This window comes from Lissotriton helveticus, chromosome 6, assembly GCF_964261635.1.
Source record: "Lissotriton helveticus chromosome 6, aLisHel1.1, whole genome shotgun sequence".
Classification (NCBI taxonomy): domain Eukaryota; kingdom Metazoa; phylum Chordata; class Amphibia; order Caudata; family Salamandridae; genus Lissotriton; species Lissotriton helveticus.
In genome coordinates this window covers 225,763,634-225,791,576 of record NC_136067.1, presented here as the reverse complement: position 1 = coordinate 225,791,576, position 27,943 = coordinate 225,763,634, and the positions used below count along the sequence as shown (strand labels likewise).

The window sequence follows — 27,943 nt, the reverse complement described above, 5'->3', positions numbered from 1 at the left end:
CGAGAATGAATTAAAGAGTGAGGACACAGACTGATGTAGGTAGATTACACCAGTCTTCCAGGCCTAGGCGTCAAACAATAATATTAACAGTGTTATTAAACAATTCCGAACAACCAGAGCAAGTATTAAGGAAGGGCTGGGCATCATGGTGCCAGGAAAGCCCCTCAATTACTATAAATAATTACCAGCATTTTGCCTTTAGATGCATTGTACCAAAGGCAATCACTGTTGTTCCCAGAGTGGCTTCAGTATAATCAGTGTCATTAAGTAGGTACAAACATTATGCAAAACAGGGCACATTTCTGCCAAGATTACCCTCATATGTTAAGGATGACAATGTCTACTTCTATGCACATTAAGATTTGCCCCATCACTCACCAATTCAAAGTTTAACATAAAAATTGATGCAACGCATTGTCATACACAATGCCAATAATTCAAACTTTAATGCTGTGAGACCTATTGAATTGTAAAGGCTTGTTTATATATAACCTTGTGTGGAGTTCCTTTTGTGGTGTGCCTAGTGTGTTGCTGCTGTGTGTGTGTGTTGCGCTAACGCTTTACACATTGCCTCCGGGATAGGCCTGACTGCTCGTGCCAAACTACCAAGGGGGTGAGCCGGGGTTATCTTGGTGTGTAACTCTCTTGCCCTGACGAGAGTGGTGGTCTCTGCCTGGCTTTGGCGCAAGCCTTAGCCAACCAGAGATCCCATTTCTAACACCATGTCTTAGACTGTATGGTATCACTTGCTCATGACCTCTCTCGGCACACATCCAATCCACATACTGTTCCCTGGAAGGTCCTCTAAAGCTTTCCATTCATGAATAATGCACCACTGATGTATGCGGTATGTTTTATCAGTAATCTGATTTTTTTGTTTTACTTCCCAAAGCTTCCATCACCAAGGAGAACTTCTACAAGGGGCACGATGGGATCCATGAAATAATGAAAAGCAGACTGTCTAAGAGCAACCTGCACTTGTACACGAAGAACCTGAGTGAAGAGTTACACGAGCACATGAAGTCACTCGGCCCTGAGGGCACCCTGGATCTCTATGACTTAGTCAGGCAAGTTGATTGAAAACCTATCTCAATCTCTAAATCAATTAGAGGATTTCTGTTTATTGAACATCAGGTACACCCATTCGTTATATATACATAATGTCTCTAATTTCAACATAATTTTATTATTACTGCAGAGTAACTGTCAAGATATTTACTGGAGCACATATAATTTGACTAAGATTGTATTTCTTTGCAATGATCCTAAACCTCCTCAGCTATTTAAAATGCGTTTATTTCAGGGCGAGGAGGCTCAAACGATAGCTACTACAAGTAAAACGTAAGGGTGCACCTTACATGTAGTAAGAATAACAAATATTGCCTGACTATATAGCTTTTACAAGTTACTTAAGAGAGTCACTGTTCCTGAGATCGGAATTAAAAGAAAAGGTTAGTCATTTTTAGGTCGAGCCTAGAGCAGCGCATGTGCTGCTTGTTCGACTTTTAGTAAGGGGGTTTTCAAAGTGCTACCAGAAGCTTTTGCTGGCCTCAAGCTTGCGTGCACGTGCACGCGTGCAACCGCCTTGTTGGTTTCTGTCAAGGCTCATTAAGCCTTGCGTGCCTCTCTCCGCCCTTCAATTCCCTCCCACTCCCCCACCACAGATCGCGTCACTCTGCTGGCCTCCATTCACCCCCTCCCCCGCCTCTCTATACTGCGGCCAATGCTTGTTTTGCTTTAAAATTCTGGTCACCCTATGCTCCGCTTTAGTCCTGGGTGCAATATGACACCTTATCTTTACCGCTGGCCCAGCTAAGCACAAAGCCTGGCTCTTCATGTCTGGCTCAGTCACGCCGTGGTGACTCAGATCTCTGACCTTTCAACCTCAGCTGAGTTGTGCGCAGACCCTGGCTCTTCTCTTCATGTCTGGCTCAGTCACGCCGTGGTGACTCAGAACTGTGACCTTTCACCCCCAGCTGAGTTGTGTGCAGGCCCTGGATCTTCAGATCCAGGCCCTGCTTCTTCATACTCAGCTCAGCTCCGTGCCATCATTGCAGGGCCCTCCGCTCAGCTCCCCTCGCTGCTGCCTGATCATGTATGCTGCAAGCGTCCTCACTGTTCAAGAATGCTCTACCTGACATGGCTTCTTAGCACCAGCAATTGATAGTCAACGCGGCATTGTTGAAAGGTAAAGACACAAACAATGGGCTGCAGGCAACAACTGTCTCTCGCACACTCTTAAACACTACTTCTCTCTCACCGCCTCCCTATCAACACATTTCACTTCCCCACTCTCTTCCTCGCTGCAGAATAATGCTCTGTCCTTTTAACATGTCCAGGGTTCTTGTAACCTTCCATCCACGATATTTAGGGAAAACCAATCCCTACTACAGAGAATTCATGTCGAGCGTCTTTATAAAGTCAAAGAGTTCTGCGGTGCAATATCCTTTATAAAAACAAATCAGTGCATTATATTTCCTATGATACCTGACTGCCCCAACAAATACATTCCGACTGTTCCCCTTTCATATTCTTTAATCTTTCTAGTTTTTGTTGTCTTTCATTCCTTATTTTTTTTGGTATTGTCTTTTATCTGTGTTTAATTCGCTTTCAGACTTTTCTTTGGTGTTTTCTATTTTCCTTTTGTCTTTCACTCTTTCTTATAATCTGTTGCTCTTTTCTGACTCTCTCTTTCCATTGTAACTGCAATTTATTTCACATTCTCTCATTCCTGCCACAGTATACTAATTACTTATTTCCTCTTCTTTGTTTTTTGCTCTACCCAGAAAGTGACCCTCATCTTCCAGACACACAAATGTTCCACAATTAATCAGTGACTAAAGACATGGCTGTGTTTGTGCTTGAAAGGACCTTTTGTCATCTGAACCCACTCGTTATAACATATTACAAACAATATTAGAAGCGATCACGATCGCCACATTCTTCCACGGATGTCAAATGTATTCCTTAGATTGAAAAGGTATGCACAGTACGTTATGCTGAAATTACAGTGTTCCCCGCAGACTTCCTAAAGTGTTCCCTATAAGCCCCTTCCTAATTCTCTTCCCTTTATCAGAAATCTCTCACCTTCAGTCTTCTCATCATTCTTCTCACTTATTTTCTCGTTTGTTACCTCTCTTCTAACATTTTCTTCCCCCTCTCCTCCAGCCCCAATCTCTTGCTGTTTGTCCCACCCTTCCCACTTCACCAATACCATTTGCGACTCTTTTGTCTTGGATTGTGTCCACTCCATTACCCTTCTCTTATTCCCCCATTTACCTTTGCCTAGTCTCTCCACTTGGTCCCATCTTCTCAACACTCTAATTCAGATCTGCTCCCTTACTGCATCTTCCTACTAGTTCAACACCCTTACAATTAGACACAGCGTTAGGTGCGCCCGATGTGCAAGGATATTATGATATGCAGTGAACCTTCCATAGTTACCATTAAACATGCATCTTTCCACATGAAGACATGCACAAACAGTGGAAACAAGCACAGTGTTGTTGACCAATACGCTGATTGAATACGGCCATAAGCATCAAAAACCAGAACACCGCTATCTCAGCAACCACCAAAGAAAATGATCATTGCAAGCATATCCAGGTCCTTTGAAGTTGGTGTCAGTGCTCATCAATCTACAATAAGATCCCTATACCTGGGACGATTAATACATTTAACTGACATGAGTACACATCACTCTGGTTGTATTTTTTCAAGCATACCAGAGTAAGCCCCCTGCTATATATCGCAGTGGGGTATGGATCCTCTAATGTCTTATTGTCCCCATAATCTACTGTTCCGAAAGGGTTACTACGTTCTCAACTCAAACAATCTCCAGAACAATGTCCAACAAATGTCTGCCTTCTTTTCTGGCAGTACATATATCCACACTCAACCACATGTGCACATAACTAAGAAAAATGTGTGGTGGAGAGGAAGGCACCTCACGGGCGAACAACCCTCGGGGGTGTTGGCAGATGTTACCAACTCAATGCCCCTTTCTCATCATCGGTTGCCTTCCAATCCCAAAAGAAAACAAACTTGGTACAACACATAAAATGAAATGCGTGTAAAGGTGCTAAACAAAGAGTTTTACAACATTAACTCATAAAGGACAGAGTGACATAAAATCAACAGACACACCCACTCAATTACTTTATTCTTCGTTTTAGTGTGAACTGATGAATTAAAAAAGAGAGGTTGGTAGCTTAATGTCGCCTACCAGTACCTGATACCGACATGTTTCACTGCCCCAATAGTTTCGGCAGATTCATCAGGGTATTTAACACTCGGTCACTGCACCAATTTTAGACCATCATTTCTGGACACTGTTGAGTTGAGACACAAATAAAAACCAGAGACACACCCTGTAGTCAATCTGAGTAATTAAGTTTCCACAATTGAGTAATGGTTACAAATATATTTATATTTATATTTGTATAATTACCCCAGGCCAGCATGGGCACCTCATACCGGCTGACCGAATCACACTCTGATTCGTTTAAAACGATTGAAATATCAATCTATGAGGAGTGAAACATTTTTTTTTGAAAAAAACACATTTTGTGAATAGGAACTCAAAAGCAGCGCTCATTTCTATAGTTTGAGGACAAGGGGCCCGAGGCAACCATCACCAGGTATTGCCCCGGAGATAAGCGGTAAAATTCTTGACTCTCACAACCAAATGCATACTATCGTCATAGTTTCATTTACAATGCGCGAGGCGCGGGACACTCGAACACAGTGCCCACCGCTTGACTTCTCAATTACTTTGGCCATCACTCGTTACGACGTCACTCAATGTGACTGCCTGACCCAAGCTCCCGCTCCATGCGCCCGTCTACACCCCCACTCCTCACCGTACAATACGGAACCAGGACCATACATCATCCCAGGAACACCGGGCACTCACTGGCGTCTGTATTTAAAGCTTGCCGGCGAAGTCCGGTCACGTGTTAAGTCGCGCATGCGCACGGGGATATGTTCCTAGATGGAACGGTAGCACCATATTGGAATGGTGCCGAGGAACGACTTTCTTGTTTACCAATTGGTTGCACGTTTTCCCCTGGTGTCATCTTCCTCCTACAATGAACCAAACTATTACTAAGTGTAAGATGTAACGAAATATATTATCTATATGTCTTTTTTTATATGTTTTTACAGACGATCTGATTGCCAATAAATCCACATGTTGACAATCCAAGACTAGGTCATACCTTCGTAGCGCCATCTTAGAGTGAGGTCGCTGGCCCAGAACCCTAATCGGAGGATTTAATGTGTGATGTGGGAAAATGTACTGTCTAATTATAGAGCAGTCTGTATGCCAAAGCAAAGCTGGGCAATGAATGCACAGTGCCAAACATGGAGTCACTTGCCCGGAACACATGCAGGGAAATGCAACCCTGACGGAAGTGTATTTGCATATATATTTACAACATATTTACAACATATTTACAACCAGTCAAACCAAAGCAACGTGCCCACCCCATGTGTATGATTCAGATGTTATAATTCAAAACTCTGGGGTAAAGGGTATAGAATGACCACGACGCAGGGATTCACCTGTCAGCACTTATGGGTACACCACTCTCTCTCTTGATTGTAAAGCCTGGTAAAATACCATGCAGGTTCATTACAGACAGAGCACACCCGGCGGAATGCGGGAAGCACTCCGCGGCCCTTAAAAACAGTTGGCGGGGCAGCAAGGAGCACATACCTAAACTGAGTGGGGAAGAAAGGATACTATCCTACCTTCTTCATGTAGCTGTATACCCCTTACAGGTCTATTTCACTCGATTCCACTCAATAATTTCGTTCAGGCCAACGCTGTCACTATGTTCTCTGAATATCCATCTTGCTTCCTTGCTAAGCAACGCTGTTTCCATGTTCTGTGGATTTCCTTTAATTATCTCTAGCACTGTCCATGTGAAATCATGTTTCTCTCTGTGGCAGTGTTGTACCAACTTGGTAGTCAGTTTACCCGCCCTGATCGGGTTGGGGTTTGTCCCCACGCCGAGACATGACGCGTTTAAATGCTGCGTGGAATTTCACGAAACAATGAGAAAAATTAAACTCAAGAAATTCTTCGCCCAAAAAGAGAATGAGCAAGACATCAATTCATTTCGAGGTACTAATCTGAAGAAACCGTCCACCTTCTGTCCTGTTGGATCCGCCGTTGGCCCTGAAGTGTCTGTTTTTGAAGAAAAAGTGCTCAATGACATTGAGAATTTTGAAAAATCCCAGGAACGCTCTAATTACTCCAACATGACGAGAGAGGACTGGGAGGCAGTGAGAGGTTTAGAAAAAAACCTCTCGTTGACAATTAAGTCAGCGGATAAAGGGGGTGCGGTAGTGGTGCTTAATACTCAGGATTATGAGACAGAGGTGCTCCGTTTGTTGAATGTCCGCACCAACTACAAACCCCTTAGAAAAGATCCGGTGGATGAACTGCTCCAAACCATACGAGAAATGGTCAACAAAGCTGTGAGAAGTTGGCCTGATGTGCAGTGCTCACTATTCTAGTGATCACTATATATCAGTCCAAACAACCCTTATTGATGATTGGTTGTAAGTCAACCTTATAGACCAGCTATCCTAGTAGCATGGATACGAGCAGTCTAAGGCTAAGACTCTAGAGGGCGTGTTAAGCCAGCTGTTTTACCATCACATTACCCCTTGAACACCCAGTGAAAGGACACCACACAAGTTGTTATGAAAATAAACAGTGTATTTATTTATAACAAGACTACCCTGGCTCTTTATGAGACAGGGAGCTAAGCACACAACAAAACTCTTACGAAAATACTTTTAAGTTAGCACGTTACCCAAATGCCCGAGGGGCACGACAAACCATATACTCTAAAAGTGGAATGCGAATTACTAGCAGGTAAGTAACAGTTCTAATAGGCTTTGGAATCGCTAGGACTGGACTAGGGAATCGTTAGATTACTACTAGGAGGCCCAGGGGACTCGGGTGCAGAGTGTGCACTCTCACGCGGGATGCGGGACAAAGTCTATGGAAGCTAGAATTCACAAAGTTAGTGTTCACGGGCGAACCCGACCTGGTAGGGAGAAAACGACAGTGGATCCTGACCCTTGGATAGTGAGGCTATGCTGGGACACCGGAGTGCCGAAGTTACCTAGCCCAGGGGCTGCAGCTGCATAGGTCTGAAAAGACGTCGGGGATCTCGTTGCCGGACCAGGAGCCTGGAAGGAAGAAGTTGCTGGCAGGCGACCAGTGAAGAAAAGTTCGAGGGATCCAAGCCTGGATCAAGGAAGAAGAAAACCTGAAAGCAGAGGGGACCAAGTTCTTGAATCACTAGCCAGTGATTAAGTGGGCACCAGGATGGCACCGGGCGAAGTCACCGCAGTCAGGTGAGTGGGCGCTGCTGGGCTCTGCAGTCTCTCGGACCAGGAGGCGTTGTCGGCGACCAGGATGGAGGTGCGAGCTGTCCCACGACGGATGAAGTTGTCGGCGTCGAAGTTACCCAGGATTGGGCAACAAGCCTTGGCTAATTCAAGCCCACGCGGTGGACTCAAAATGGCGTCTTGAGTGGACCAGGAGGGTCCGGGGTGCTCCTCTTCTGGAAGGGAGCAAGGGCCAGTCTGGAGCAACCAGACCAGCAGCAGAAATGTCGTCGGGCGTCGTCAGGGAGGCCACAAGCCAACGGGCTAGTAGCCAAACAACGCGGTGAGCAGTAAAAAGCAGAAGGGCCCCACGCAGATCGTGGAGATGCTGGGGGGCTGCACTTCGGAGCTGGAGCTGCTCAGAGTCGGGGCTTCTCGGACCCCAAAGCACTCACCAGTAGATTACTCGGCGGGCTTGCTGGAAAGAAGTCGTGCAGTCTTGAAGATGGCCGGTCCCTTGAGGTCTCGTCGCACCCACGGTTCTCAGCTGGGCTGTAGAGGCGGGTAGAGGTCAGAGGTGCCAGGGAAGCCGGTTCTCGTCGAGCTGGGCAGTCGGATTCCGGAGGAAGGACTTGCAGCAGACCGCAGTGTTCTTAGATGGTGCCTGCGGATGCAGGGTGACTACTCCTTAGTCACAAGGGAGAATCTTGAAGAAGGAAATCTTGAAGTCCTTTCGCAGAAAGTCGTGTCTTGATTCCAAAGATGATCTGATTTGGAAGGGGGCCAGTCTCTACCTTTATCTGGGAAAAGGGGGCTGGCACGCGACTAGGTCCTGCCCTATGGGTGGGACCAGGAGGGGGGTGGTTACACCCACTTCCTTGGCGGGCTTTTCCCCAGGCCAGGGGCTGGAGTGCCCCTGGAACTGGTTCCAGCCAGCCTATGCACAGTGAGCACCGGGGTGCCACGTGCAGTCACCTTCCTCTAAAGCCCTGCCTACCTACAATACACAAAACCCTGTCTGGGACGGTGCTGGCACCGCCCCTGGCAGGAAACCCTTTGTCCTTATCTCCTGCTCTGGGAGGACTCCCAGCAGCAGGAGGGCAGACTTGTGTCTCGGTGGCAGCATCCATTTTGTGGATGCTAAGGCTCTGTCTGACTTTTAACCGGGTTATAGGTTACATGCATGTCGTGTCCCTCTAGAAGGGTGGAATGCTAACCCCGTCGCCAGAATTGGTGAGGGGTTAGTATTCCAATTCGTATGACACCTTACTCGACATGTTTTGATAAAGCGATACCAGAGTTGGCATTTAACCGCGAGGATTATAATGCACTTAAGAGTATATGGTATGCGATATCATGGAAACGGCTAAGGGATGGATCCCGAAAGCCGCAGACAGGCTCAGCTCATGCTAGAGCACCATCTCACACGATTCCAAGCACTCTGCCTTCAGGATTGTTAAGGCCTGCTATAGGAGTGACTGATAGGAGATCTGTGTGCCCATTTTAGGGTTAGATATAGGTATACTATATCTATAGCAAAGGGTGAGTACACCACCTTGCCCCAGCTGTCGTGCAGCCAGTTGTGTCAGATTTGGATGGCCAGCCAGGGGTGGCATAATACATGCTGCAGCCCCTGGTAGGCCCTGGGTACACCTATGCCCTGGGTACCTAAGGTACACTGTACAGGGACTGATAAGGTGACTCAGTATCCAATTTAGATATGTACCTAAGGTACATGGAATCCATTTTACAGAGAGAGCAGTAGGCCTGGGGCCCTGAATAGCAGGGTCCCAGGTCAACTAAGTCAGAAAACCAGCAAAACACCAGGCAAAAAGTTGGGGGCAACCATAGTCAGGGGTCAACCTTCCTACAAAAGCCAAAACCAATAAATGGATCTCGGTTAAAGAAGCGGAGTTCCTGGTGAATAACACCCCCAGGACTCCTGCTTTTTACATCTTACCGAAGATTCATAAACCTACCCGCCCTCCGACCGGCAGACCCATCGTGTCGGGGATACAATCTGTGTTGGAGCCCCTTTCACAGTATGCGGATTACTTCCTCCGGGAGTCGGTGGTTAACCAACGGTCCTTCATTAAGGACACCACCGACGTGTTGAACATCCTGGAAAAGACCCCTTATGACTCAAGCACTCAGTTCCTCGTGACCATCGATATTGAGTCCTTGTACACGAGCATCCCCCAGGACGCAACACTGGTGGCAGCAGCACGCGCACTGGGGGACCTCGAGTGGCCTTATGATGTTCCCCAATCATTCGTCATGGAATGCGTTGAGCTCGCACTAACAAGGAACTACTTTGGATACAAGGACCAAATCTACCTGCAAACCTCTGGAACATCTATGGGGGCCACAATGGCCCCCAGCTTGGCATGTATTTATGTGGGCAGATTTGAGGAGCACATCGTCTATCCTGATACCAACCCCTTCCAGCGGCATATTTGCCTCTGGAAGAGATATATAGACGATGTGCTCTGCATCTGGGCAGGCACCGAAGAATCTCTAGGGGAGTTCCTGACATGGCTCAACTCACAAGACGAGAGTCTGAAGTTCACATGGACCTATAGCCGCACCAGTGCTATCTATTTGGACCTTGACATTGAGTCGGGCTTGGATGGTGGTCTGAATACCAGGGTACACCAAAAGCCCACTGACAGGAATTCACTCCTGTTGTATAATTCGTACCCCCCTAGAGCCCTCCGCGACAACCTTCCAGTGGGCCAATTCCTGAGATACAGGAGGAACTGCTCCAGTACCAGGGGTTTTCTGGAGCAAGCACATGACCTGACAAAAAAACTTGTGCAGCGCAGGTACCCTAGCAAAGTTGTTAAGAACGCTAGAAAAAGGGCACTGAATACACCTCGGAGTGCCCTTCTGGAACATACAAATAAAGAGAGAAGAGACTGCCTGCCGGTGGTTATGACATTTGACCCCATGGCAACTAAAATTAGGCAGTCCATTAGAAAACACTGGAATCTGCTATCCACGAAAGACTTCCATATGCCACCACCCAGATTTGCTTTTAAGAGGGCAGTTAACCTTAAAGATAAACTAGTCCACACCCGCACCCCGGTACCACAAAAGAAAGATCTGACCACTCTACCTAAGGGACATTATCCTTGTGGGACATGTTCAGTTTGCCCCCTTACTAAAAAGAGCAACAGTGTAACCTTGAGTACAGGGAAGGTGTGGTTCTTTAACCACTTTAGCAACTGCAACACCATGAATGTGATATATAGACTGCTGTGTTGTTGTGGCCTCCAGTACATTGGGTTAACTACGAGAAAAATCAAGGTGCGCATCCAGGAACACCTTAGCACGATCAGGGCGGGTAAACTGACTACCAAGTTGGTACAACACTGCCACAGAGAGAAACATGATTTCACATGGACAGTGCTAGAGGTAATTAAAGGAAATCCACAGAACATGGAAACAGCGTTGCTTAGCAAGGAAGCAAGATGGATATACAGAGAACGTAGTGACAGCGTTGGCCTGAACGAAATTATTGAGTGGAATCGAGTGAAATAGACCTGTAAGGGGTATACAGCTACATGAAGAAGGTAGGATAGTATCCTTTCTTCCCCACTCAGTTTAGGTATGTGCTCCTTGCTGCCCCGCCAACTGTTTTTAAGGGCCGCGGAGTGCTTCCCGCATTCCGCCGGGTGTGCTCTGTCTGTAATGAACCTGCATGGTATTTTACCAGGCTTTACAATCAAGAGAGAGAGTGGTGTACCCATAAGTGCTGACAGGTGAATCCCTGCGTCGTGGTCATTCTATACCCTTTACCCCAGAGTTTTGAATTATAACATCTGAATCATACACATGGGGTGGGCACGTTGCTTTGGTTTGACTGGTTGTAAATATGTTGTAAATATGTTGTAAATATATATGCAAATACACTTCCGTCAGGGTTGCATTTCCCTGCATGTGTTCCGGGCAAGTGACTCCATGTTTGGCACTGTGCATTCATTGCCCAGCTTTGCTTTGGCATACAGACTGCTCTATAATTAGACAGTACATTTTCCCACATCACACATTAAATCCTCCGATTAGGGTTCTGGGCCAGCGACCTCACTCTAAGATGGCGCTACGAAGGTATGACCTAGTCTTGGATTGTCAACATGTGGATTTATTGGCAATCAGATCGTCTGTAAAAACATATAAAAAAAGACATATAGATAATATATTTCGTTACATCTTACACTTAGTAATAGTTTGGTTCATTGTAGGAGGAAGATGACACCAGGGGAAAACGTGCAACCAATTGGTAAACAAGGAAGTCGTTCCTCGGCACCATTCCAATATGGTGCTACCGTTCCATCTAGGAACATATCCCCGTGCGCATGCGCGACTTAACACGTGACCGGACTTCGCCGGCAAGCTTTAAATACAGACGCCAGTGAGTGCCCGGTGTTCCTGGGATGATGTATGGTCCTGGTTCCGTATTGTACGGTGAGGAGTGGGGGTGTAGACGGGCGCATGGAGCGGGAGCTTGGGTCAGGCAGTCACATTAAGTGACGTCGTAACGAGTGATGGCCAAAGTAATTGAGAAGTCAAGCGGTGGGCACTGTGTTCGAGTGTCCCGCGCCTCGCGCATTGTAAATGAAACTATGACGATAGTATGCATTTGGTTGTGAGAGTCAAGAATTTTACCGCTTATCTCCGGGGCAATACCTGGTGATGGTTGCCTCGGGCCCCTTGTCCTCAAACTATAGAAATGAGCGCTGCTTTTGAGTTCCTATTCACAAAATGTGTTTTTTAAAAAAAAAAATTTTTCACTCCTCATAGATTGATATTTCAATCGTTTTAAACGAATCAGAGTGTGATTCGGTCAGCCGGTATGAGGTGCCCATGCTGGCCTGGGGTAATTATACAAATATAAATATAAATATATTTGTAACCATTACTCAATTGTGGAAACTTAATTACTCAGATTGACTACAGGGTGTGTCTCTGGTTTTTATTTGTGTCTCAACTCAACAGTGTCCAGAAATGATGGTCTAAAATTGGTGCAGTGACCGAGTGTTAAATACCCTGATGAATCTGCCGAAACTATTGGGGCAGTGAAACATGTCGGTATCAGGTACTGGTAGGCGACATTAAGCTACCAACCTCTCTTTTTTAATTCATCAGTTCACACTAAAACGAAGAATAAAGTAATTGAGTGGGTGTGTCTGTTGATTTTATGTCACTCTGTCCTTTATGAGTTAATGTTGTAAAACTCTTTGTTTAGCACCTTTACACGCATTTCATTTTATGTGTTGTACCAAGTTTGTTTTCTTTTGGGATTGGAAGGCAACCGATGATGAGAAAGGGGCATTGAGTTGGTAACATCTGCCAACACCCCCGAGGGTTGTTCGCCCGTGAGGTGCCTTCCTCTCCACCACACATTTTTCTTAGTTATGTGCACATGTGGTTGAGTGTGGATATATGTACTGCCAGAAAAGAAGGCAGACATTTGTTGGACATTGTTCTGGAGATTGTTTGAGGTGAGAACGTAGTAACCCTTTCGGAACAGTAGATTATGGGGACAATAAGACATTAGAGGATCCATACCCCACTGCGATATATAGCAGGGGGCTTACTCTGGTATGCTTGAAAAAATACAACCAGAGTGATGTGTACTCATGTCAGTTAAATGTATTAATCGTCCCAGGTATAGGGATCTTATTGTAGATTGATTGCTTAGAGTGGAGGGCGATCCCTTACATACCTTTCCGTTCCCTCTTGGCTCCTTTTTGTTAGTGTCAGTGCTCATCACACAGCAGGAGCAGAGGCTGGGATCAGTTCTTGGCACTGCCTGCTGCTGGGCAACGAGAAGGCACTCAAATCTCAATAAAGACTATTAGATGGCAGTCAGCAGTTGAACTAAGCCAGAATACAATTTGCAGTTTTTTAGCGGTTTCTCACTTCAGAAGGTTTCCTGGTTTGTGGCCAACTCAGCTCCCGATATTAACAGAAAGCAAAGCCACACATACTTCGACCTTCTGTCTTGTGATCCCCTCTCCTCACCCCGCCAAGGTATTTCATGGCCACCCGATACCCTTCTCCCAAAGTGTACTGTCGATACCACGTATCGCTATGGCTATCGATACCCTCATCGCTGACTCCCTGTTACCCCCCGAGTCAAATGAGAACAAACAAACTCACCTGTTGTGTTTTCACCTCGCCGCACCCTCAATCATTGATTTAAACCTGGTGCCATGCCTGCCAAGCCAGCGGAAGTGATCGTAGCCAATCACAGAGCGAACCCAACCAGCAACCAATCTAAGCAGCGAGTACCTCAACCGCCACGGCCACTTGCAGACATTTTAGAACGGGTTCCTGAAACACTCCGCGGAGGATTAAGAGGCTAGGTGTTTACTTTAGGCGGCGGGATGGAGGTAGCGGTGTGCTTTCGGAGTTGGCACAAGTATTTTTTTAGCTGTACTCCCGCAGAACTCGGACTCAGCTGCTGCTCGCTCATTTCCTTGGCGGCGGCTGCCTCCTCCTCCTCCTCCTGCTTGTAAATTGAAGCCTGCATGCCTTTTAACAGAACAGTTCACAGCAGTTAAAACAAGCACTGGCAGAGCCAATAGGTCTCGCTTTTGGGACCTTATAAGTATTTAGTTTTGCAGCACAATATCCTTGGTGCAACAACATCAGCTGTTGCATGGCTAAACCTTGTACCTTATAAGTGTTTAGCCATGCAACAGTTGATGTTGTTGCACCAAGGATATTGTGCTGCATACCTAAATACTTATAAGGTTCCAAAAGTCAGATCTATTGGCTATGCCAATGCTTGCTGAAAGGTGGAGAAGGGTTAGGGAGACTCTTATTTGATGCCCTAACACACCCCGAAGGATGTCATGCTTCATCATCGGGCAATGCTTCTCTTCACTGCAATACCCTACGGGTCCCCCAAAGGGTCACTTTATCGGAGATCTTTTATAGGCCTAGCTGTAAGGTGTGTGCGGGTCTGTGTGCAGTGTTAAGTGAAGCTTAAAAACCTAAAAATGACTAGAGGGTATCAGTGGTAGACTAATTTAATCATGGTGATACCTCTGTAACAGTTAAAAGGTTATGTGCTGAGTAGTTATAACCCCCACTAGTTAGACAAGAGCAGTGTTTTATTAGAAAGGGGGTACATCTACATGTTTCGTGCTATAGAATGGTCTCAGGAATAGATCCTACTCTATTCTTTGGGACCGTAGGAAACTGATAGGTAAGAGGGATTGTGCAGTGGCCTTATTGAAAGGAAAGTGCCACTGCAGTGGACCCAAACAGTGGTCCTTATCTTTTCAAAGTTAGGCATGATGCTCCATAAGTCATAGCGAGAGGGAGCTTGCCATCACCATAGTTTTGTCGGAGAGCACAGAATCTTACACCTACCCGACCTCTTGCCAGCTTGGGCTATAACTTGATAAGATTGTATTTCTTTGCTATGATCTTAAACCTCCTCAGCTATTTAAAATGTGTTTATTTCAGGCTGACGAGGTTCAAACGATAGCTACTACAAGTCAAACTTAAGGGTGCACCTTACATATAGTAATGATATCAAATATTGACTGACTATGTAGCATTTACAACAATCTGCTTTTTGCTACTTATATTTAGTTATTGCTATTGCTATTACGTGGAAATGCCTGTGAGTGAACAAACCCATTAGAAATGTTTTCTAAGGCAAAGTTGATCCCAATTTTAGAGCATCTCGAGGCTATCTAACTCCTCCAAGGGTGTCAGCATTCACACTTACGGTGGACATCTCTTTTAGAAATATGTACTTAATGTTTGGCCTCGTTTGTTATTGGATGAGGTAAGCTAAGGGTACTCTTGCTGGCGACACATACTATGCAAGGGTGGCACAATCAAGGACACTCTTCTGTATGCATAGGTCCTGTAGAGTTAGAGGAAGAGCTCATGGATCATATTTTATGATTTCTTTTTGACACTAAGATTATTGTTGATGGCAGCTCCTTTCAACCCTGTCATGTATACAAACTCTCATCATTAAAAAGATGCCCTTAGGTAAGCAACCATATATCGGGAAAATACTCTTACTTGGAAAATTTCCCTTTTATGAACTTCACTTGAATTCAGACTGATCTAACTGACTCAAAGCCACTTTGAGGCGCTCATTGTATGGCGTAAGTGCTTAACAAGGTCAACTGAAACTTCATAAAAAGTGCCTGCTTTTCAGGTCCATTTAGGGTATACATGAGCATCTAGAGTCTAGGGTTCTATATTAGAAAATCATTAGCAGAAATATTGTCATGCAGAGAAGTAATTTTCTAAATATTGTTTCCAAAAGTAGTATTCCATTCTGTGTGGGTTACTCTTGTGAACTATATTTAGCACTTAGTATTCATTTCTTTCTGACAATATCTTGGTTACAATATTCTGAAATACCATACTATCCCTAGCTGATTGACAAATATCAAATGTATTTCAAAAACGTTTTTGTATCGGCAATTATGAAAATTCGAGTTCCACTGTTCATTGGGACAATGTTTGAAGATAAGAGCTGTGTTACTTTTTTTGTTGTTGCCATTTTGACTATGTTTTCTTTCGTAGTCCTTATAAATAAAATAATTGCATTGTTTTGTATATGCAAGAATACAATTATCGACATTCTCGTACCAAGACAATACAAATATAGTATGATAGCTAAATTACAGCATTGCCTAATTTATCTCCAAATGTGCTGAAAATATATCTGATGGTTGTAGTGAATAAGATCAAATATGTTAGGGTCACTGATTTTATAACTGAATATCCATATCCATACTAATATTATAAAGAGAGAGCCCAAACCTTTGAGGCGGGTAATCTCAGTAACCACATCACCAATCACAACACCCAATACAGCGTTGGAAAGTGCAGTTGCAGCAGAAGGACATAGGCTATGCAGACAGCCACCATATATATATATTTTTTTTTTGCAGAGTTTTATATAGCGCGAACTTGACCCGAACTGAATCAGGTATCAGAGCGCTTTACATAGCACCAGTTACGTTACATGAGGACACACATTCATTTTTGTTAGGCACGGGGAGATTAAGTGATTTGCCCAGAATCACAGGATGTTTGGCGTCGTTACTAAGACTCGAACCCAGATCCCCAGGTCCGAGGTCGAGCGCCTTAGCCAACTCCTCTATACATTTAAAAGGTAAAAGAACCGTGCCAGCAAAGTAGTCCCTTGTGGGCGTGTCTGCGTTGTGCTATGGGCGTGGGCTGGTGGCGTGACTAACGCTGGGGGCGTGTGGTACAGCCATCACATCGTGGGCTGTGGGCGTGTACTGGGGGCGTGACAAACGCTGGGGCCGGACAAACTCTGGGGGCGTGTGTCCGCCCTTCATGCCATGTGAGTCGTACATACAAGCGCCAACTACGTTGCTGCGCAGCATCAAGGGGCACGCTGGGGGCGTGACATGCTGTGGGCCTGAGAAACGCTGGGGGCGTGTGTCCGGCCTTCATGCCATGTGAACGCAATTGCGCCGCATCAAGGGGCACACTGGGGGCGTGTGCTACGTTCCGCCCTTCATGCCATGTGGGTCGTACATTAATCAGAAGATCGTCTGCTGTGGCCGTGTGCTGGGGGCGTGACAAACGCGTTCACCTGGAGGCCTGATAAGTAACGTTACTGAAGCCTCTCCTGCGCGCTGTTACTGAACTCTCTCATTCAACTAAATTACACGCGCCTGCTACCATCAACCAGGGCTCTAGCCGGGTTCAGGCGGCGGATCAGTACACTAATTACACGCGCCTGATAACATCAACCAGGGCTGCAGCTGGGCCTCAAGCGGGGGAACACGCGCCTGCTAACATCAAACAGGCCTGCATCTGGGCCTCAAGCTGGGGAACACACAAATGAGCGTGTCTGCAGGGACAATTACTGCAGCCTCTCCTTCTCGCTGTCACTCAACTCTCTCATTAAACGGATTTACCCGTGGCTGATAACTCTCTCATTCAACGAAATTACACGCGCCTGCTACCATCAACCAGGGCTGTAGCCGGGCTCAGGCGGCGGATCACTACACCAATTACACGCGCCTGCTAACATCAACCAGGTCTGCAGCTGGGCCTTCTCCGTCCCTATTCTAATGAAACAAAAAATGTTGTCTACCACAACATTTTAAAATAAATTGCCCTTGCCAAATACAAACATTACACACATTCTATTTCATACCCGGACAACATCGGGACGGGCTGCTAGTAAGTATATAAATGAAAATAATTTTGTGGGTAACTCTCCAAAAATATTTTTTTGTAAATCTATATTCACGCTGGAGAGAGGATGCTCCATTTCTAAGCATGCTGAAAACATAGCATTCTTTAGTGAATCTTTTCAAAGTTGAGCTTTGCTGGTACGAAGAAGAGAACAATTCTGAAATGAAGTCTCACGTAAAGAAATGAGATTTAGCTACAGACTGTATATAGTTTTTGTTTTGTCTGAATATTAATTAACCAAACCCAAAGTGATATTATTCAATCAAAGGCTCATGTGCACATTAGAGAGGACGTTCTACAGCTATATCTCTTTTAACGTTTGAAAATTGATAGATATTATAAATTTGATAGTGATATTCCTCTGAAACCAAATGAGACAGAGATGGAAATGGACATAGAGGTAAGTATTTTGTAAGCTATACCTACCACTGCTGTCCTGGGCTAGTGTAGTGTGCATGTAAGGGTTTGGCTATAACTGTAAAAAGAAAGATTCTATAATAGTTATTTGGATTGGTTAATGCACTTTAACAAATGTTACCCATGGTGAAAGTTGAGGATCTATTATATTTGTTTTTGTATTTATTTATAGAATGGATTGAAAAATTGAATACTGATAATTGTAATATTGATTGACATGTACAATTTACATTTTGATGATCTTTGTCCCATAACTAATAAAAATTGTTCTGGTAGCTCAGTCATCTACACCATCACATGTAGAAATCTGTGCTTAATCATGCGATCATAACTTTGAAGGCTAAGGAGTCACCCATTCTTTCAAGCTTCTAAGATTGTGTTGCATCTTGGAACAAGACTCGCTGCTCATGTTGGTGTGTTCCTCTTTTCAGAGGAAGACACCTTCTTTGATACTCACTGGAGGCAGCGGCATACCCACTTCACTTTGTGCCTTTCAAGTGGAAGACAGTGTGTCCCTAATTATAATGCTCGGTTTGTGATAAGGAGTTTTTTTCACACTGCCCAGCCAGCATCAGCGTCTACATTATTGCGGCCTCTTGACGAGGTGTGTAGTGTGTTATGCAAAGTAGTAGGTTGCAGACATGAAGAACATGGGTTCTTATCCTTTGCCTGCCATTTACCGGAAACGCTATTATCCATATAAAGTAGGTGTGACTAGCCTTTCCAATCAAATATGGTCACCTCTCCAGTTTTTGCTTCCTGAAGTTCCCGTTCAAGATTTTTTAAAACCCATCTTAAAAGCATTTTGCAGAAATTGAGTGTGCATTCGTGTGCTATGAAGCCCTGCTCTATACATACAATGTCATAGATCCTGTACATTGAATGTCCTTTTTCCCATGGTTTGAATATTATACAAGTGTTTTAGTGTTAACGTTGCACTCTGCTCCATGTCAGTACAATTATTTACTTTAATAGAGCTAAAGATAGCCATTCAACCATTAAAAACATTAACTTTCCGTTAACCCCCACCGTCTTACCTAGTCCCTTAAATGCCCAAATGTTCTATGTGTGGTGTATCTTGGTGGTATATCCACCCGCTGTAGTGTGAAGTCATGGAGTGGTGTGAGGGACAGGCTACTCTGCTTGTTGCTCATGTCCTAGGGAGTTGATTTAGTCAAGGCGTACCAAGGACTGTATTAGAGTGCGACAATTGCATTTTCAGGTTCTCGTTGTTCCTGGTGAATTAGAGTGAGAATTTTCCATTGAGTGATGGCTGCGCCTCCATTCGCAAATGTTCTAGCAGGGCCTTCCATGCCTGCGGTGAATCTAATACACTCCGCCTTCTCATGGCATCCCTCAGGAAGTTGATACTCTCATATTCTGCCCAGCTAACTAATTTGTTGCACCATATCGCTATTTGAGGCCCACTTGTGCTTTTCCAGTGAAGTGTACGTGGCTAGTATTTAAACGAGGTTGATGAATTTGGTAGTTATTGTATGTTTAGCAGGTCTAGGGAGCAGCCCCAGTAAACATGTCATGGGTAGAAGTGATATATATTGTGACCTGTTATGTCATTGATTATGTCAACACTTTAGCCCAATATTCAGTTAGGTGTGCGTAACTCCATACCATACGGAACATCTCTGCTCCCTTCACACCGTACTTGGGGCACGTCAACCTAACTTGCTGGAAATATTTGTTGATTTTGTCTGGAGTAAGGTTTTAAAAAAAAACAACACATTTTTATTGGCATTTATTTGTCAGCGCATACAACACATTTTCAATGCAGGTGATATTGTCATACAAGCAAGATCACATAATCGTGCTCTACATTGACATTAGGGCGTATAGTCCTAGGGTGTAAAGGCCCCCCACGAGGTCTCTTGACAGGCGACCGATCCAAAAGGTCTGTGTCCAATTATCATTAATAAGCCGGCAGGGTGGTCGCTGTGCCTTGCTGAGGTTGTGGGGTGTGTCTATTCCTCCCTTGCACGTTGTCACAGGGGTTATGGGATGTCAGACGTGTGTTAACCTTGAACAAACTGGGGATATACAAAACTGGGGGTGCACTGTGTCACATATAATGGTGTCACGTTGGAATTCACCTGAGAACTGTACTATTGTGGGGTATTCTGCTGGAATTGCGCAGGTGCTGGGGGGATGGGGGAGATGGGATCCCTGATCACCAGCCGCATAAAGGCATGGGGATGGGTCAGTCGTGGCCGGCCGTTGTGATCTGTCGGGCGTCTGGGCTATGGGGGTCCGGCCACTGTTGTTGTTTCTTGCGCAAAGGAATGGAATAGCATGGCCCAGGGCATGGAAATTGGATGTTTGCGGATTCCCTTGGTTTCCTCCGCTCGGAGTAGGCCTTCTTCCGCCGTACTCCACTTTTTGACAGCGCCCACCCATGCCTCCAGGGGAGGGCCCTCCCGGGCTTTCCAGTGCATAGTGATGCATCGCTTGGACTTTGTATGGAGTAAGGTATGCTCCATGTATGTAATAAAAATTATTTCATTTGAAGCAAGCATTTTTGGACACTCGTGGAATACGGTTCAGGATTCGTACCCAGTCCACGTCGGATATACTGGGGCCCACATTTGTCACCCATCTTTCTCTTAGGTTGAGTAGGAGGGTAATTGTATCCTCTCTTAATGCATGATATAAGCCTGCGTTATGTTTGCACGTGGTGGTATAAAGGATGGGAGAGCCTTTATGTGTTCTGGCCGCTTTTCCAATTCCTTCACAGTGTTGCGGTTATCGTTCCATATAGTAGGAACTGTCCTGCTGGTAATTCATAGGCAGTCTCCAGCTCCTCAAACAACTGTAGTGTGTCACCATCAAGTAGGTCTTCAAATTTTTTATGCCTAATGCTGCCCATTCCCGTAATTGAATTCAAGCATCCTTGTGCAGAAAGATCGATAACCAGCTGAGTGGCTGTTCCGGAGAGTACGGAGCATCTGCTCTAGTTTTCTGTAGATAGTGTAGCCAGCAGTCTTTGGCCACCGCCTGTAGGCCCCGGGGTTCAGTCTTAACTCGTTTGAGCTCTAATACCAATTGAGCCAGCCATTGAAAGAGGTGGGGTATCTGCCCCAATAGGGTTTCTCCTCCAGCCCTATTAGCCACCCATCGCATTACCCACTGCATCTGCGTCGCCGAGTAATATGCTTCAACAGGTAATATGCTTGTCCTCTAGACCACCATCATGTACCGGATGTTAAAGTTTCATGAGTGCCTCCCAACCCCTTCCCTCACTCCATATCAGGTCTATAAGTAGTGTGTTTATTTCTCGGAATTTACTTCTGGGGATTATTATGGGTAAGGTGATGAAAAAATATAGCTGCCTAGGTAGTGCTGTCATTTTTGCCATCGTCACTCATCCTACCACTGAGAGAGGGAGCGGCTTCCAGAATGATATCCCTGTGCATAATGTCGTTATTGCCCTTCCCACGTTGCCTTCCAGAATGTGAAATCCATCTCGGTGGAGCTGAACCCCCAGGTACCTGAAGGATACCAGTTCCCACTTAAGCCCCCTAGAGTCTCGGCCCATCCCTCCATGGCTTGTATGGGTAAAAGACTTGTCTTTTGCCAGTTTATTCGCAATCCTGACGTCCTTCAGAACTTGTGGAGTAGTCGGGTAGCTATGTCAGATACTTTGTCATTGAGGAAGAACAGCATATGGTCTGCATATAAATCTATGTGGTGGGTAACTCCTTGAGCTCTGATGTTGTCATATATTGTGTGCCCCGTCTTGTCCTGCATGAGAATGGTTCCACCACAATAGGGAAGTTCCCAATCCAAGTTTGTGCTAACTCGATTCTCATGATGTCGTTTCTTGCTTAGAGCATTTTGCTATGTAATTCTCATTATGTTTATTACCCATTCATTTGTCCTTGAATTTTAGCACTCTTCAGCAGAATTTCTTTTTTATGGACGATTTTATATTGGGCTCGTTCTCCACGCTTATGCAGGGTGTTTTGGTACCTTGCATTTCAACTTTGGCATTAGCTATCATCTACACTCAATGGTTCCCAATATTGCAATGGGTATTTTTTCTGCAGTTTATGTTTTTTCCTCCTAAAGGGGACCATCTTAAGGCGACACTTGATACCTTTCACATATCTATTAAGGGCATTGGAAAAAGTCACCCTTTCCTAAGGCAATAAAGAAACTAGAGAGACCGGTTCTGCATCCAGTCCTAGACACATTGCAATGCCAAATATATGCCTGTCTATGTTATGAATCTCTCTCTGGATTTAGTTCAGGAACTACAGCAGATTTGTCTTGATAATTTGGCATTAAAACAACCTTAGTTTTAAGATCTACGAGCATTACAGTAGTTTTTCAAGCTCCTCATGTTTTTTCAGAGTATCTTGTTAAGAGGATTTTAAGATTCTCCAATGGCACATTTTGCTTTTTCCCTCTGCACAGATCAAGCTTCTTAGATAGGTATGATACCTTCTTACTTGGTTTTGAAGCAGATGTCTGAAATACTTTAGAGCATCCCAATGAGTAAGTTGTATGTGATATGCAGGAAGATGGAATCGATGTTTTGTCTTAATTTCACTAATGTGTTCAGGAATCACTGGAGGATGTCTGTGGTTGAAGGAACAATGTGTGCATACCACCGTCTTTACCCAGTGTGTTGCTAAATGCCATACCTGGCATGTAGCTGGTCTTCCTCATGCTCTTGGCCATGCTGATGGTTCTTTGAGGGTTGTCCAGTAAAAGACATTGGCTGGAGCAGGTGGTGGTGGAGCTGCCGAATCCAGCATCAAGAAAAGGATGTCAAACTTGGTCTTCCTCTTCTTTGATTCTGGAAGAAGAGACTGGGTCAAATCTATGAGCTACCCTTCCCATGATGGTGGATTGTCGAGAGGACCCTATTTAAAGCTCCCAATCCAAGATGAAGTATGAGTCTTTCCTGTGATGTCAGTTCCTATTAAAATCATATATAAGAGATGCAGTCACAAGAGGAAGATGTGTTGAAATGCATTTGGTCCCTATTTGGTTCATTCATCACCACCCATCTGGATTCCAATTGGAATCTTCTCCAGGATTCATTTGCAAAGTTCTTCTCTCATCCGATGTCAGAGGGAGTTGGTGCGTGGCTTCGCTATTGCAACATAAATCTGCATCTTCAACCAAACAATATAATTTTTTTGTTTTGGTTATCTACTTTTAGATGTTTTTCCTTCTAGTTGGGGCACTCTTAAGAAGATACCAAATATCTTTCACAAGGACCTCAGGATATTATTTTGTAGGGGATTGAAAGAGGAAATCAATGACAAGGTAGTTCACACTCATCGCCTGGCTTTATTTTCTGAATGTATTGATATGCCATTGTCACAACTCACACATTTGCAGAAAGGAGATAGAGTCCTATTATTGGGCACACATATCCCTATCACCAGGGAATAAATTAAAGATGGCTGCATTGACCAAATGTTCGCTGCCCGTTCCATTGATTGGGGCAACTGGGACCTTGGGCGGGTATTGGGACTGATCCCGCTTTATATAGAGTGAAGTGCCCCTTTGGACTATCATATACTATTGCCTCGAGGCCTTGCCATTCCCACAAACACCTAGACATTTGCTCCGACTTCAACATGGGGATTTATATGGCAGAGAGAAACTTACCAGACCCTCAAGTGTGACATAGAGAATAAGTGGGGTTCCGAGACAAGAGTGACAAAGCCACCATGCCAGGGTAAAACCAGAAGCATGAAATCCCTTGCACAGATGGCGGGTTGGGCTTTAAAAGTGGTGGAGCCCAGCCTTTTCTTTTAAATAACTTCCATTGATCACCAATAATAAATCTGGATCAGTGGCTAGGGGAAGGGGTAGGAGAGTATGGACCAATGTGAGCTTAAGGCAGGGACATGACAGCCCAGTCCAGCCAGAGAGTCTCCTTATATAAAGGAGGGCTGATGAGTAAATTGTGGGTCAAAGGACCTGACAGGATGAATCCTGACAAGCCCTTCTGTGTTTAAAGGCAAGTGGGGACACAAGTGTAAGGATTTGCTGATGGACTGTCATCCTATGGTCAAAAGACTAAGACATGGAGCAATATGTGTATGAAAAGACTTACTACGATGAAATGAGCAGAATAATTTGATACCACTACAATTGTAGAGTGTATTTTTATTAGTGAGGTGTGAGTGACACCCCTCTTTATTCCATCTGGACTTATGGAAATACATAAGGACAAGTCTTGTAAGGGTTTTTCTGGTTTTCCCAGCATTCCGTTTTTTTCGTAGAACAGAAAATCAAGGGAATTCCTCTTTCCAAAAAGAATATATGCAAATGGAAACAAACAGAGGTTCAGTAACAGAGAACAAGAAGGAATGGTGGTGAAAGGCGAGACTGTATTTATATTGTGGTGATTCTGGGCACATGATCCTTGCCTGTCATATGCGTCCAAACATCAAACCTTGAAGAAAGAGAAGGGAGCAGGGGTGCATGATGGCTTCCTTTATTGGACCTTCTGTGAGTGGTTCTAACATTTGTTTGTCTTATCAATTGCCTTGAAAATTTTACATGGCAAGATTTTTGATGTCCAGCAGGACACCACTTTGTTATGATTAGGATTTTGCACAATTCTAAACTGTTTACATTTATGTAGCTTTTTTATTAATCCAAAATGTGAATACTCAGTGTTGAACAGTATCTATAGGGCATGTTTTGGTACTGTAAGCATTATGTCAGATTAATATCCATGTGAGAGTATTTTTCATCCAAGCCCCGATCCATTTTGGCCCAAAAGTCCTTCGTTGAGGAAAAGAATTAAAGCAACTTAAATCTGCACAACAAAAAGCCCATTAATCACAAACAATATTCTTCAATATAGTTCACAATCATGTTTTCCTTACCCCCAATAAAATAGTAATATTATAAAATATATCCATCACTATTTCCGAAGAGTATGTCATGCAGCTTAAACCATTTGTTGGTATGAGCAAATTTGTGAACAGAAAAGTATTATACATCAAATGGGAATCAGTCAATGGATTAAAAGTCTACATTACCAACAGGTAAAACTTAACCAGAGCATTCACAAAAATCATGTTAATAAAAATGACAATGGGTTAAGGGTCAACATTACCAACAGGTAAAACCTAACCAGAGCATTCACATAAATCATGTTAATAAAAATGTCTTGCAAACACTATATTACATAAGAATCATTTTACACATTGTGTCAAACCGTTTCTGTGCGAGAAAAACATGTTAATTATTAGCCCCATTTCTTTTTCCCTTATTATATTCCACATGTATTACCTTCACCTTAAAAAACAGGACTGATGTCAAAACAATCAAAGTAGTAAACTGCAGTAAGTTCACAGCTCCATTGTATAATATACAGTATGACTTATTAAAAACACATGTAAGAAAACACAGTCATCTGAGCCCAAAGGAACATGAAATTATTTACATATTTCTCTAGAATTCTTTCCGTGTTTTTAAGCACATATTCTGCATAAATACAGATAGTTTGTTTTTCGAAAATAAAAAAAAAGCGATGACCAACCCTCGTCATGGGAGTTGCTCCAATGACAGGGGGTCATTTTGCAGTTTTCACTACCCATTATCACCAGGTTTTACCTGTCGGTGGCAGACAGTAAAGAGTTGCCTTTTGTCCACATACTCAGAATAGAGCGGGTGGACAAATGGCAAAATCTGACCGCTATTTCTCTGTCCGGCCGTTGGAGGTATATGTTGGCGGAGGAGACAGAGTTTTCCCCACTGCCGACATACGAAAGCTCTGGGGAATCTAAATGAAGAGGGCAGACCTTCAGTTTGAAGGGGGGTACCTTCTCCACCAAACTCTAAATAGGACCCTATATATCTTCCTATGTCTGTGATCCACCACACCCTCAGCATCGATAGGCACGCTCTTTACCATAATTTTTTCATTAGATTTAGTTGACTGAAGGTTTTTGCTTCATTGTCGTTTCTCTCACTGAATGCAGTCAACTGGTGCAATTTCGAAGAATCACTCACTCAAAGGAGTAGATTTCTTTGTGAACAATAACCTTCTGATCCCCTAAATAAGGGTCACTCAGGGATCCTGTTAAAGACAATGAATGCGCCAGTTAAACCTGTGGTTTGTAAAATTAGGTTTTAATCGTTGTTTTTTGTGTTTTCCAGGCAAGTCATGTATCCTGCAGTGGTCAACACCCTTTTTGGAAAAGGAATCTGTCCAACTAGTAAAAGCAAAATCAAAGAGTTTAAAGAACATTTTCAGACGTTTGATGAAGGTTTTGAACATGGATCACAACTGCCTGACTTCTTATTAAGGCAAGTAGCTGTCAGAACGCACTGATAGTCCTTATAATCATCAAAACAGAAGATTATAATGGTAATACTAAGGCATTTTTCTAGAAAACTAAAAACATTTTTACTTAACTTTTGTTCTGTTATTTGTGATATTTTTTCCGATGTTAGTGTGTCGCTACAGTGTTTTGTGGTTCCACATCACTACATATTCAGGAGTTTCTGTTTAACGTTTGCACCAACATCTGGGGTTCACCCTTTATGCCACTACATCTTTCTAAACAGTAGCATACCGATCTTACTGCTTTTAATAAGTTTTACATGCTCAAAAGGACAGTTGCTACTTTGAAAAACAATATGCACTAACAGATCATTTCCCCATTGACTCAAAAGTTTAACACCATTGCAGTGAATGTTCTGTGGCAAATTATTTTGTCCTAACCTTTGAGAATGCTACTGCAAAGTCTTCTGCACCACTCATGAATGCTGTCAGGTGTCATCAACAGACTGACTGCTTACAGCCTCAGTTGCTTTCCCAATCTGTCCTGCACAGTCTGTTGAACAAATGTGTAATAATAAAAACAAACATAACCCAGTTCTATACAGAGGCACTACAAATCCTTCTACCCGACATGATTGCTGGTAGATAGGACGCAGACAAAAACACAGTCACAAACAAGTATGGTTCTGATTCACACTTTCATGTGGGTTCCTTCTGTCTAACTCAAGTTATAGTCTTGACAGACAGAGTCTAGAAATTTGAAGGCCTCTGGTTTTAAAAAAGTTTTCTTACCGAACCACTTTCATGGTTTTGATAAAAGCTTCATTACTCTTAATTACTTTTTCAGACTTTGCTTTTTCAAAATATTTTCATTTGAATTCTTCAATATCCATGTACATTTCATTAATCAAATTTATGTTGTGTTCATAACAGCCAACACATGTTTCTCGAAAACTCATTTGCTTCATCAGGACTGTATACATAATTAAATAATATATAAGATCTTATACAATAAACATAACATCTCAACTAATAATAATATTCCCAGTATGTAAGAAACATCCAAAACAAAGAAAATGCAATCACATTAAATTTAAATGTCGTCTTTTACCTATGTAACTTAAAGCCAAATGTTTTTAAATTGGCAGTGACAACAGTCAGTGAGCCCGAGCACGTGAGCTATTAGGCTTCCTGTGAGATCTTGTATTTGATGGATGGAGAGCGTTCTTAATAGTCATAAATTTGGCACAATAGCTCATAACTCCTTTAAAAATCTTATTGGGGAGAGGAGATGGCCTAACGGCTAGGGCGGTCGACCTCAAATCTGGGGAACCGGGTTCGAGTCTTGGCAAGTACACACAACATCCTGTGATTCTGAGCAAATCACTTAATCACCCCATGCCTAACTAAAATTGATGTGTCCTCATGTAACGCAACAGGTGCTTGTGTGAGGCTCTCTGATAGCCGATTCCGTAAAACAAAAAATACACTGACCCTCAGCAGAACTGAGCAAATTATTTACTTATACCTCATATTTAATCAACCCAAAATCAAATATATTTTGCAAAGTTCCAAACATTCCATTTACCTCTATTTGAATTTACTGTATTAGTTTAAATCAAAAATGTGGAAAACATCAATATAAGTGTTTTGAAGGAAGAATAAATCCTAATCACC

General features: G+C 43.7%; 1 protein-coding gene across 2 annotated transcripts in view; it reads left to right on the top strand.

The window, feature by feature from the left end:
- CYP39A1 (cytochrome P450 family 39 subfamily A member 1) overlaps positions 1–27,943 on the top strand; it is a 265,029-nt gene that overhangs the window by 46,427 nt on the left and 190,659 nt on the right. For both annotated transcript variants that reach the window (XM_078647646.1, XM_078647647.1), the window contains exons 3-4: positions 893–1,067; positions 26,140–26,289. In XM_078647646.1, the coding sequence (XP_078503772.1) occupies positions 893–1,067; positions 26,140–26,289 (325 nt within the window). The remainder of the gene's footprint in view (positions 1–892; positions 1,068–26,139; positions 26,290–27,943) is intronic.